Below are 12,538 nucleotides of genomic sequence, written 5' to 3' on the forward strand. Positions count from 1 at the left end.
TGCCCCAGGGCATGGAGCACCCCTCAACCCTGAGCTGGGACCGGGAGATCCCCCCCTCTTCCCCGTGCCGGGGTCCTGCCATGTGTTCCCCATTAGGGCTGGAGGTTAGCGAAGCCCCCAGCCCTCCTCCTCCTCCTCCTCCTCCCCCCGGGCTCGCTTTGGGGTGCTGCCATAAATAAGGCTAATGGGCAGGGCAGCGGCGAGGCAGCGCGCACGGGGCCAAGCCTGTGCCTTTTATGTCTTTTAAACCCTGGGAAATCAAAGCTGTAAATCTGGGGTGTCAGAGAGAGCCCAGCGCCCTGGCTGGGAAGGGGCCCCACGGCGCGGAGCGAGGGTGCGGGTGGGACGCACAAGGGTGACTTGGGGAGGCCCCGAGGGCCATGGAGGGTGGCGTGCCTGGGTCTAATACTGGCTGGGTACAAGGGGCTCAGTCCCTGTGGGGGTGCCGGCGTGGGGGGCAGTGAGGCTCCAGTGCTGCTGCTCGCTGGTGCTGATGTGCTCCCAACACCAGAGCAGCCCGGTCCCTCTGTGTCCCTGTCTCTGTGTGCCACCGGTGCCAATGTACCCCCTGATTCCCATGTGCCCCCCAGTCCCCCTCCTCTCCCCAGTCCCTCTGTGCTGCTCGTGTCGGTGGAGCTCCCCCGTACCTCTGCACCCCCCAGTCTGGCTGTGCCCCTTTGATCCCTGTGCACCCACTGGTCCCCCTGCATCCCCGGTGTCCCCCTACATCCCCTGGTGCCCTTACACATCCTGGTCCCCCTGCATCCCCCGGTCCCCCGCATCCCCCCATCCTCCCGCACCCCGTGGTCCCCCTGCATCCCCCGCTCCCCCGCATCCCCCCATCCTCCCGCACCCCGTGGTCCCCCTGCATCCCCCGCTCCCCAGGCCGTCCTGTCCTCCTGCATCCCACGTTACCCCCGCATCCCTGGTGCCCGAGCATCCCCCGGTGCCCGAGCATCTCCCGGTCCTCAGCTCCCCCCCTCCCCACATCCCGTGATACCCCGCACCCCTCGGTGCCCGTGCATCCCCCCCCCATCATTCCCGGTCCGCGCTGCCCACCGGTGCCGCTGGGGGGGGGGGGGTGGTGGTGGTGGGGTGGCTACCGGTGCCGGCGGATCTGCGGCAGGCTGCGGCGGCTCCCCCCGCCCCCGGCTCCCCGCGCCGCCATCGCACGGCGCGTCACGGCGGGGCCGGCAGCGGCGGCGGCGGCGGTGGGTGCGCTCCGCTCCGCGCCGCTCCGCGCCCCGCGCCCGCCATGGCGGCCCGCCGCCCCCGGGCCCTGCTCGCCCTCGGCCTGGCCCTGGCCGCCGCCGCCGCCACCGCCGACCCCTTCTCGTCCCAGCTGGGAGACACCGCGGGCTGCCGCGGGCAGTGCGGCCGCAGCCTGCAGCGCCGAACCGCCGCCGTGAGTCCGGTCGGGCACCGGGAGCACCGGGGGTATCGGGGGTACCGGGAGTACAGGGGACAGCGGGAGCGTGGGGAGCATCGGGAGTAGCGGGACCATCGGGGGCACCGGGGGGGCGGGGCGGGGAACCCAGGGGCACCGGGAGCGCCGGGGGCAGCAGCCCACCCTGCACCGGCGTCGCCACCGCACGGCCCCACACCGGGCCACCCCTGCAGGGAGCACGGGGGGGGCACCGGGGGAGCCCCGGTGGTCTCCTCCACCGCAGCTTTGGGGTGCCCCCGGTGAGGGCATCCATCCTGGTTTGGGGTGCCCACAGCGGTTCCACCCTTCCCGGCTTTGGGGGGATTTAGGGTGCTCTCGGTGGCAGCAGCCGCCCCGGGTTGGGGGTGCCACTGGCGAGGCCCTGCCGGGGACGCAGCGGGTGCCTGTCCCCCAGCTGCCCTCCGCATCCCATCGCCAGCGGCGTGGCAGAGCCGTCCCCGGTGGTACGGTGCCAGCGGGGCTGGGGATGGCCGGGGGGAGCGGGTGATGCCGCGGCAGCGGCGTGGGCCAGCGCCGAGCCACGGCAGTAGGGATCGAGATGGAGCCGAGCGCTGGTTGCCGGACCCAGAGCATCATGGAAAGCCCCGGATCAGAGCTGCCATGGCCGTGCCGTGCCGGGGGCCACGTGGTGGCACCCAGGACTCCCCGAGCCTCCGCGGTGGCAGGGCCGTATCTAGGCCAGTCCTTGGCAGGACCCCGTGCGGCCCCCGCTGCCGGGGTTGGGGATGGAGTTGTTTTCCCATCTGGGCTGGAGCTGCCTCCCTGCCAGCACCCAGCTCTGCCCGCCCTCCCCCACAGGCACACGGACCCCCGCGGGTGGGGGCACCTGCTTCCTCCAAGCCTGTGCGTGCAGATGCACGCAGTGACCCCCGCATGCATCCCCCCAGTGTGTTCCCGGCTCCCCCAATGCATGCACCCCCCCATCACACACACACCCCAGCAGCTCCCACCTCCTGCCAGCCCATGCCGGGACCCAGCCCGTGCCAAGAGCCCCGACATAGATGGGGAGACCTGCCACATCCTCGATGGGGACGAGGCCACATGCAGACCCCACCATTGGGTGCAAACCAGGGGGCGAAGGCAGCTCTCCCTCCCCCTGGGATGCCATCACCCTGGGGTCGGGGTGCCAGCCCCAGCTGTAGTTCTGCGGGAGGGTGGCAGTGCCCGGTGCTGGGTGCGGGGGGGGCGGGGGGGCCACCTTAGGTGTCCGGCACAGCCACTGGGCTGAGCTCGGTGCCAGCTCCACGCTCTCCTCCTCCTCCTCCCTGCAGGATGCTGTTCTCAACGCCTGTTACCGGGGCTGCCGGCTGTTCTCCATCTGTCACTTCGTGGATGCGAGTGCTGAGCTGAACACAACCAGAGCCGAGTGTGAAGCAGGTGAGGAGCCGGCGGCCGAGTGACCCCCATGCCCCAAACACCGTCCCGGGGGGTGTGGGGGTGTCTCCCATGTGCTGCTCACACCGCTGTGATGCCTTCCACCCTCCCAAGTGTCCTGCCTCCACTCAGCCCCATGCTGTGCCTTGGGGCCGCATCCTGACCCTGCTGCAAACCAAGCAGGGTGCAGATTTACACCCACTGGGTGTAAATCGAGATGGGTAGGGGGGTTCTGAGGGCTCAGGGCTCATCAAGGGGATTGAGCACCCCCTAACACTGCCCCCCCTCCTGCCTCACAGCGTGTGCCGAAGCCTACAGCAACGCAGAGGAGCAGTTTGGCTGCGTGACGGGGTGCCGCAAGCAGCTGCCTGAGGTGGAGAGCAGGAAGGAGAAGGTGAGAGGTCGGGGAGATGGGGACTCCCCGTTCCCCCCCTTACCCAGCCGGCCTGTCCCTGGTGCCACCGGCCATGGCTCTGCCCTGTCCCTGCATCTGGCTCCTTCCCCAAAGGGTCTGTGGGCAGCAAGGAGGCAGTGGGGGCTGGATGTGCCCCCCCGGGGTGTCCCGGCTGCTCCGTGCCTGTGCCATCACCCCGTAGGGTTGGCGGGGACCGGCCGGGGAAGGCATTCACCCCTGCAAGGAACCTGGAACTGTGGGGCTGCCCTTGGGGGGGGCGTCTCTGCCTCACCTGTCCCCCCCCCGGTGTGGGGACACGGGGCGTCTCAGTCACCACGGGCACGGCAGGGACCATGGTTTGCTGCTGCCGGGCAATGTGATGCAATGCGGACCACTGCCACCACACTGAGCCCACCGGCCACCCCCGCCCGGGACCCTGTGGGGGGACACTGGGACGTGGCGGCTTGGCTCTCGGTCCCACTTTAGGAAGGACTCCTTGCTCCCGTGGCAGCTCAGCCCAGTCCCTCCTGTGCCAGGGCATGGAGGCTATAAAACCCCACACATGCAATCCATCCATCCATCCATCCATCCTTCCATCCTTCCATCCATCCTTCCATCCATCCTTCCATCCATGCTCCCCTCCCTCCCCAGCACCTCCAGCCCCATTCCTCCCCTTGCTGCCTCCTGGCCGCCCCCACCACCAGCCTCACCGCTCGGTGAGCCCTGGCACCGGGACCCGGCTTCCCTCGGCGCTTTCCTGGGGCGGTTTGGGACCAGGCGCGCTCCCCGCACGCTTCCGCTGCCCGGCAAAACCCACACTGCAGGATGCCTGCTGCATCTTGCTTTATTTTATATCCCCTGTTACATGTGCCTCTGCGGATGGGTGCTCTGGGTGTGCTGGGGAGATAGGAGCTCGTCGCTGGCCCATCACGCTGGTTTGTCTAAAGCATAAAAATCAGATTAACTGGGCTCGACCCAGAGGTTTGGGCCAGGCAGGGTGGTTACACCGAATTCCCAGGGTGAGAGGTTCTGGCCGGTGATTGTTGCAGATTCCCCCAGTTTTGATTTGTTATCCTTCCCAGCAATTAGCAACGCTTTTTCCTCCTACATTTAATTAATTCAGCTTTTGCCCAATTAATTAAATTAGACTTTGGCCCAAGGTAGAGGCTTTTGGCTTTGTACGCATGCAGGCGAAGATGAATTTGTGCTGTAGAAAGCTGAGGCTCCTTTGAAAAACCACTTTGCAGCCTGTTTTTAGGACATTCCTGGTGTCTGATCCCCCTTCCCAGCCCCTCTCCAAGGTTGGGGATGAGCACTGGGGGGCAACTGGCTGACAGAGAGGACCGTCACTCCCTTCACCCACCCAAAGCATTTTTCCTTCGGGTTCCCAGACAAGCAAGCAAAGCAGATTTAGCATAATAATTAGATACAGAATCTGACCTATTTATTTCCTGTTTGCTGGTTTGACCGTGCAAGGGGCTGTCGGAAAATGTTCGAAGCCAGTGGCAGGGAGCAGCCAAGCGGATTCCAGCAGGGATGCTTTAAAAATAACAAACCGCCGCGACGGCCAAGAATCCAGGGCACGGAGAGGCTGCCAGGAGAGAAACGCCCTCGGCATCTCGGCCGCTCCGCTCCTATTGTTTAAAGAGCTGGTGCGAGCGCGGGGCTGCCGAGGGGCTGGGTGATGGCGCTGGGGACCGCGGTCCTGGGCTCAGTGACCCTCCTGGGGCTGGACCACGGGTCCTGCACGTCCCCATCCCTGGGGGAAGCAGGCCGAGCCCCAGACCTGAGCTCCCCGCTCAACCTGGCCACGTCCTCGGGGTGGGACATTGTCTGCTGGGGTGGGTGACGAGGCGGCAGCAGTGACATGATGTCCCTGCTCCTTCGCAGAGCCCGGAGCCGAGGGCGTCGTTCTCCATGTTTGATTTGGTCTCCACCTTCTGCAATGACATTGTCAGCTCTGCCCAGAGCTTCATCTCCTCCACCTGGACCTTCTACCTGCAGGCGGACGATGGCAAAGTCGTGGTGTTTCAGGTGGGGGTGTCCCCTGTCCCCCTCTGCTGGGTGCCGAGAGGGGTGGGGACGCCCTTGCTCACCACTTTCTCCCTTTTTCCCTGCCAACCCGCCAGTCCCAGCCCGAGATGGAGTACCCGGTACCCGAGGCGCAGGAGACCCAGCCGGAGAGGCCAGTGCAGCCGGGACTGAGGTCCAGCCCCGGCGTCCCCCAGCCCCACACAGGTGCGGGGGGTGTCCAGGCTGCTGGCAGGGGGGCCGGGAGCCTCCGAGCCCTCCTGGCTCTCATCCGATTTCTCCAGAGCTAAACAAATTACCCGCTTCTCGGGTCTGATTAGCTTCCCACACCCTGCACCCACGCAGGGGGGGTGAGTCCGGACTCGGGATCCGCTCCAAGAAGCTGCTGGGATCCTCTGCACCCCCTCTGCGGGCAGAGGGTCCCTGGGGGGAGAGGGGACTGCCCGGCACGCCCTGCACCCCATCACGGTGGCAGGGGGATGGGGAGGGGGTGCCTGCAGTGGGTGCCTGGGCTCAGCATCGCCTCTCCCCTGCCAGGCCCCCGGGGAAAGGTGGAGAAGCCCCCTGTGAAGGAGGCACGGGGCAAAGGCAAGGCGCAGCCCGCAGAGCCCCCGCAGCCAGAGCACGACTTCCTCGGCTGCATGTCCAAGTAGGTGCAGCGGGGCTGCGCGGGGGCCCGGGGGGGAGCCTGGACCTGCCGGACATGCCAGAGCAGATGCTTCCTCCCTCCCTCCCAAACTGCCACCCCGTGCCCTGCCATAAACTTGTCCTTTTCCTTTGGTTGGGGGTGGTGGGGTGTTACAGGCGCTCGGGCCTTCCTCGCTGGATCCTGGCCGCCTGCCTCTTCCTCTCCATCATGGTGATGCTGTGGCTGAGCTGTGCCAGTTTGGTGACCGCCCCCGAGCAGCACGTCAAGACCCAGGTACAGGGCGAGTGGTGCTCAGTGCAGCCGGTGGGGGGGTGTCCTGCGGGGGTCCCTCACACCCTGGGTCTCCCCATCACTGCTGGGTGAGACGTGGCCAGGGTGTCTGTGGTCCCCGGCCACCGTGCTGGGTTCGTCGGCATGTTTGTGCTGCATGGTATGTCCCCTGCCAGCCCCATGGCATTCCTGGTCCAGGGGCAAGGGGCTCCGGTGCCCTTCTCCATGGCTGCACGGTCCCCTCTGCCTCTCTTCCAGCCTCTGAGCATCAACGGGGACAAGGAATACCTGGAGGACCTGGACGGCCCCGGCGCCTTCCCCCTGCCACCCGTCATCGCCGTCACCCTGTGCCCTGCGCACGGCGGGGAGGACGTGGGGCCGCTGCCCCTCAAAGTCGACCTGGACAAGACCGTCCTGTAGTGCTCCCACCCCTTCCTGTCACCTCCATGCCATGTCCCTGTCACCGTCCCCACACTGGCCCCGTGGCATCGTCCCTGGCCCCATTGTCCTGCCCCTCCGGCTGCCCTACGTCCCTGGCTCCCGGAGGGGCATCTCTGCCTCCGGCACGGGGGGGACTGGGGGTACAATCTGGCTCGGTCCCGCTGTCCTCCCCAGGGACGGCCGCTGCGGAGGATGCTCCTGGGAGCCGGGCGGCGGCTTTGCCTCCTCGGTAGATGTGCTTTTTGCTGGGATCCCGGTTTCCAGTGCTCGAGAGCCAAGAGAGGAGCTGCCAGAGCAGGGAGGCCGGGGGGAGCCCGTCCTCGTAGCGGGGCGGTCTGTCTCCTCCCGACCGGAGCCCCCGGGGCCCCGCAGCCCTCCGGGCATGGGTCCAGCGCTGGGCAGGAGGGAGCCGGCTGCGGTGGGGGGTGGAGAGTGTCTGCAGCGTTCTGGGCTTTGGCTCGGCACATCCCCGGCCTCCCACCTTGGGCTGAGCCTCCAAGGCGCCGTCTCCGGCCCTGGGAACTCCCTTCCGCCGGCCGGAGCCGATTGCCTTGGGGAGCCGAAACGTGGCGAATGGATTTGGCGTTGGCAGCCGGAGAGAGGAGCGGATCTCACCGCCTCTGTGCCCACGCGAGGACCCAGCCGGCTCCTTCCCAGAGCTGCGGAGGGGCCCTGGGATGGCTCCTGCCCCTCCCTACTCCATGATGCTTTTGGGGTGGCTGGCCCCAATGCCGATGGGTTGCCAGTGGGACCAAGCGGCGGATGAGGCAGGGATCCCTTCCTTGGTCCTCCTGGCTTGTGTCCCAGCTTGGGCAGGAGGTGGGAGCTGCAGGGACGCCTCCATCCTGGGCTCGGCATCCCGGCCCAACGCCAGGAGTGGCTCAGCCTGTGGGTCTGTAGCTGATGGCAGGAACTAGCAGCATCCAGCCTCCAGGTCCCCAGGCTCACAGGGCTGCCCTGGAAGCGGGGGCCCGGTGCTGTGACCCCCTCGGCTCGCCCCGGCACAGCCCCTTGGCATGGAGGGGTCCCCTCCCTCCCCCAGCTCCGCAGGGCTCTGCTCCTGCAGCCGGGCTCGGTGCGAGCCAGGGCATCTCCCCATCTCCCCTCCGTTCTCCATCACTTGACTTTGTGCGTCGTTTCGTGGTTTGATTTGCACCGGCATGTGGTTCCTCGGCCCCCGGCACCACGTGGGGACACCCCTGTGCTCGGGAGGGACGGCTTGGCGGCGGTGGTCCTTGCCATCCCCGTGTCCACCTAACACATCTGTACAGATTAACTTATTACCCACGACTCCCCACCCTTGGGTTTTTAGGTTCTCCCCATCTGCCAGCTGCTCCCCGGTGCTGAGCGGTCTCGGGGGGTCACAGCGTGGGGGGTCAGGGGGCTCTCGTCCCCGGCCCCCGCCAGTTTTGTGCTGCTCCGTATCACTTTCACCTGTGCAACATATCTGGGGTTGGGGAACTGGGTTGGGGGTGGGCAGTGGGGGTCTCGTGTCCGTTTTGGGGTACACTTTTCATGGTTGCTTTTTCGCCGCTCGGCTCAGCGTAAAGCTCAGTGGAGTCTGTCGTGTTGTCCTGGCCACGGCGGGTCTCCCGGTCCCCGGGGTGCAACCATGCCGGGCCGCGCGTGCTCGGGGGAAAGGGCGGCCGTGGAGCCCCCCCAGGCTTCACTTCCAAAGGGCAAACCCAGCCCTAAGCTGGCTGGGCAGCGCGGGTGGAGGGGAAATAAAAGGTTTGTACCAGACCCAGATGAGTCAGTGGCTTCACAGGGTGCCCGTCACCAGCGGGGGAGCAGGTTTGAGCCCCCGCGCGGGGCCGCTGGGAGTGCACAGGTCTGTTCCCAGCTCACCGTCCTGTCTTTGCGAGCTGAGCCAGGATGAAACCTCCGGCAAACCGGAGAGAAATCCCCTGCTTGGGCTGTTGTGCACAGACGTGGAGCGATGCTCCTCTCCACTGCAAGCTGTGGGGCCAGCAAATTCACCAGGTCAAGAGATTCAGCATCAAGCGTAAAAGGAGATGCTGCGTTCCCGGGGGGGCTGGTACCAGCACCTGTGGGGTGGGTGGGCTTGGTGGGTGCTGGTACCCACCTGGGAGGGTGCAGCATGTGCAGGGGGCCATGTACCCCAACACGTGCATCCGTCAGCTGTGAGGAGGAGGAGGAGGCTGAGACACGGCAGAGGGGAGGACTGCACGCGCATGTTCATGTGTGCATATAAGGATGGGCTGGGGAATGAGGGCTTTTCGCACTGAAAATTGCCCGCTGACACCCGGGCGCCCGTTTTGAGGAAAGAAAGCGTAAATTGGGCCGTGCACACACATGACACGTCAGCGGAACACGCCACAGCCACCCAGGCTTGAGGGCTGGGACGTGCTCGCACGTGTGCGTGCCCACCTTTCCCCCGCGGCGTGTGTTTTTCCTGGCGCGGCGCCCGCGTCCACGCCACAGCCGAGCTCTCCCCATGCCAAGCACGACACAAAAGCTCACACGAGAGCCTGGAGACTCGTTTTTAGCACTTCAGGAGCTCAGCAGGGTCCCGTCCTCAGAGCCAGCAGCGGCGCGGGGCCCCTGAGGAGCCAGAGCTGGTGCTGGCCTCAGCTGCTTGTTTTCTCCAGGATGCAGAGCCAGGGCCGAGGAGGTGCTGCCCGGTCCTGGGGAGGGCTGCAGATGGACGCCGGGGTGCTCGGCACGAGTTGCAGCCAAAGAAGGATCTCCAAAGGGGATGTGGAGCCTGGTCCGCTGCCTGCCAGCAGGCTCCACTGCCGGAGCACGGCCCCCGCCTGTCCCTAAATCAGGGGTGCAATGTCACCCCCACGCAGCGCGGCAATGCCGGGTGCCGGAGGGGGATGTCACACACGAGGCAGGGAGCCGTGCGGACGACGCCTTGGGCTGTGCGGGGCCGGTGCGGGAGGCAGAGCGTGTGCCAGGGCCGCGTTTCCTGGGTGACGGCATTTGGGGGCTTGCATGGCGTCCTCAGCAGGCAGCTGGATGCCGCAGGGTCCCAGGGTGGGCAGGGGGGTGTCAGGGGCCGGCAGGACAAGACGGAAGGGCTGAGAGATGGGAGTCCAGCGCCGAGCAGCCTTTGAGATAGGCACAAGCTGATGACCCAGAGGCAAGACACCCCCCACCCCGGGCAGGGCCAAGCCACCGCGTGCCCCCCAGATGGCATGTTGGGGGGTGTCTTTCTCCAGCATTTCCATACGTAGCCCAGGGCATCAGTGCTGAGCCCTGTTACAGGCTGGGCAAGGGTGCTGGCAGCCACTTACCCCCGGACACCCTGCGGCGATAGAGCAGTGGTTGGGTGTAGGCAGGAGCAAACCAAGAAACCCCGGGATGGTGCTGCCTGGGGGTGAGACCCCCAGCACGGGGCTCTCTGCATCCCCCTGCCATGGGCTGGTGCAGAGGGAGGTGGCAGGGCACAAGATCGGTGCAGACAGCTGGTAAACCCTGCCCGCCGCGGGCAGCGGCTCCGAGCGGGTCCCCTCCTGGGATGGGAGCCGGGCTACAAACCGTGGACAAGCTCCTCGCCTTTAAACTGGAGTCAGATTCCTTGTTGCTGGCTCAGGGTGCAGGAAACCATGCCCAGGAGCAGGTGAGGAGGGACCCCACTCTAACAAGAAGGAGACGCATGAAATTAGCTGGTTCCAGTCCCCCCAGCAGGCAGCCGGGGTGTTTTCCATCCGACGCTTGTCCTTCTCATTCCCTGTTCTATTTTGTCATGGCGGAAGCAAAATTCATGGTGTGTTGCCCCATCAGCAAAGAGAAGAGCAACGAGCGAGCCAGCCTGTGGCAGAATTGCACCCTCCATCCCGTGGCTGGTGGCGAGGACGTGGGGGACCACGAGCCATGGCGGGTCGCGTCCTCGCGGTGAGCATCTGTGTACCCATGCTTGCCTCCCGCGCGTCCAGCCAGAGGTCAGCAAGAAATCGCAGGCCGGTAGGTGGGGACTGTTAGCCACGCTGCGGCAAGAAGCGGCCTCAAAAAGCGGGGGGAGGCCAGCAAGCTGGTCCCCACTCCCTTGCCGCGGACCCCTGCAACATCTCCCTGCTTGCGTGATGATGCTGTTGCTCGGCCTCCGTGCTGGCAGCGGGTACCGAGGGTTGCGGGGATCTCACTGGGTTCAGCGGTCGCCTCCGGCTGTTCTCTCTGTGCCTGCGTTGGGCTGCTGTTCTCACCTCTGGAAAATGCCCCCTCCTTTTTCCCGCCCCCGGCAAATCTCAGCTGCCGGGAGCTGGCCCGGCTCCACCACCGCTCGCACACTCCAGCTGAGGAGCCAGGCCACGCGGCGAATGCATTTGTGCATGGATTTCCCTCCCCTCTTGCCGTCTGCTCCCGACGGTGTCATTCTCCCGTGCTCAGGAATGACTTTGGGAGCGCTCGCAACTCCTTGTCCCGCTGTCGGGTGCCCGGAGCCCTGTGCCGTGTCCTTTTGGGATGTCTCTGCCTGGGAAGAGCGTTGGGGCCCACGGTCCAGGGGTGCACGCAGGGCAGAAAGCCCAGGACTGGGACAGCAGGGTGGGGAAGGACTCCGAGAAGTCCCTGCCTTGCACACGTACATGTGGACCCTTGTTTTCATGATCTGCGATCAATTCTCCCGACTCAGAGTGGATGCGGTGTTGGTTCACCTGGGTCTGCACCCGTCGCTCCCCTTTGCTCCTTCCCATTCGCATCCCAGGGAGATGCTGCTGGACACAAAGCAGCCGGGGGGAGGTTTCTTCTCATCTCATGGGGGAGGAATGAGGGTCTTTCATGAGAAAGCACAATAAGTAAGGGTGAAACGGCGGGTTTGGGCCCTGCCAGAGCGGGGCCTTTGAAGATGTCAGAAAAAGAGCCTGGGCTCCTGTCTCAGCTGGGGAAAGGATATTTTCTAGCTGCTCCAGCTGCTTCTCGCTGCCCCTGGCCCGGCTCCTGCTAGCACATGGCTGAAACCCGGTGCTGTCGTGACCAACACAGAGCTGTAAATTCAGCTTTAACCCCAACAGAGCTAAGTCTCCATCCAGAGGTGGAACAAGGATGAGGATGCAGGGTGGGGAGTTGGACGAGGGTTCAAAGCGAGCTGGCTGCAGCACTGTCCCGACCCCGCACGTGGGAGCTGAGCCCTTGCCCTTACAAATGCTCCTTCAAACCACACCGGGCACCATTCTGGAGCCAGCAGCAAAGCTGACGTGGCCTTCAAGGATGGAAACCTCACCGTACTGCCAAAATCAGGCAGCCAGGCTGGCAGGGGAGCACCATGCCCCGGACAGCCAACCAGGAAAACGCATCGGTGGGTTTCCTCTCCCCATCCTCCTTCCTATGACCTACCCCAAGGAAGCGGAGCTGCGGGTGATTCAACAACAACAAAACCAAACGAAAAACAATCTCCTCGTGCTAATGGGATTGGTTCTGTCCCTACCACGCACATTCCAGCCCGGCTCGAGGGACCGCTCAGGGCGGGGGGGAAGGGGAGGCTAATGAAGCCAAATTATTCTCCGTCTTCAAATGTCAGAGTTCAGCGCGGTGCCGCTGGCTGGACCTGGCGCAGCTGCTGCGCCGTGGCGATGCCGTGTGGAGGCGAAGCACCCTCTCGGCAGCCGGCACGGAGCGCCTGCGCGCATCCAGCCCACCGCCAAGTGACATGCATTTTCCATTCCCTGGGCTTCATTACATCTTGGAACGCAGACCTCGCTCGCCGGCCCGCGAGGGGCTTCGCTTCCCTCCGTGTTTATTTTTGCTGCTGTGTGTTCTTTTGCCAGGTGAGGAGCGCAGCCAAGCTGGTCAGGGAAAGCAGGGATGTATGGTTGTGGTTTGGCCGGGCGGGTGGGAATCGGGCTCCCTTAAGCGCCGACGCGGCAGCGCGGCACAGCACCTGCTCACCTTCAGGCGCTGGAGCCATTCCGCTGATTTCACGGGGGCAACACGTGTGCCTAACACCGTAGCACGTGCAGAGGGGATT

At 65.4% G+C, this 12,538-nt stretch overlaps 1 protein-coding gene across 2 annotated transcripts; it reads left to right on the top strand.

Moving 5' to 3' along the window:
* Positions 1 to 1,112: 1,112 nt before the first annotated feature.
* On the top strand, positions 1,113 to 8,349 carry TMEM59L (transmembrane protein 59 like). Of its 2 annotated transcripts, none has more exons than XM_075776594.1 (8): positions 1,113 to 1,414; positions 2,719 to 2,824; positions 3,121 to 3,215; positions 5,106 to 5,249; positions 5,345 to 5,453; positions 5,784 to 5,895; positions 6,051 to 6,168; positions 6,424 to 8,349. In XM_075776594.1, the coding sequence occupies exons 1-8, from the start codon at positions 1,256 to 1,258 to the stop codon at positions 6,583 to 6,585; spliced, it is 1,005 nt and encodes a 334-aa protein (XP_075632709.1). In that variant the 5' UTR covers positions 1,113 to 1,255; the 3' UTR covers positions 6,586 to 8,349. The 2 variants fall into 2 exon arrangements, with proteins under 2 accessions (XP_075632709.1, XP_075632710.1); XM_075776595.1 differs by having other exon boundaries at positions 1,116 to 1,405.
* Positions 8,350 to 12,538: the final 4,189 nt, after the last annotated feature.

Source organism: Balearica regulorum, chromosome 26, assembly GCF_011004875.1.
Source record: "Balearica regulorum gibbericeps isolate bBalReg1 chromosome 26, bBalReg1.pri, whole genome shotgun sequence".
Taxonomy (NCBI): Eukaryota; Metazoa; Chordata; class Aves; order Gruiformes; family Gruidae; genus Balearica; species Balearica regulorum.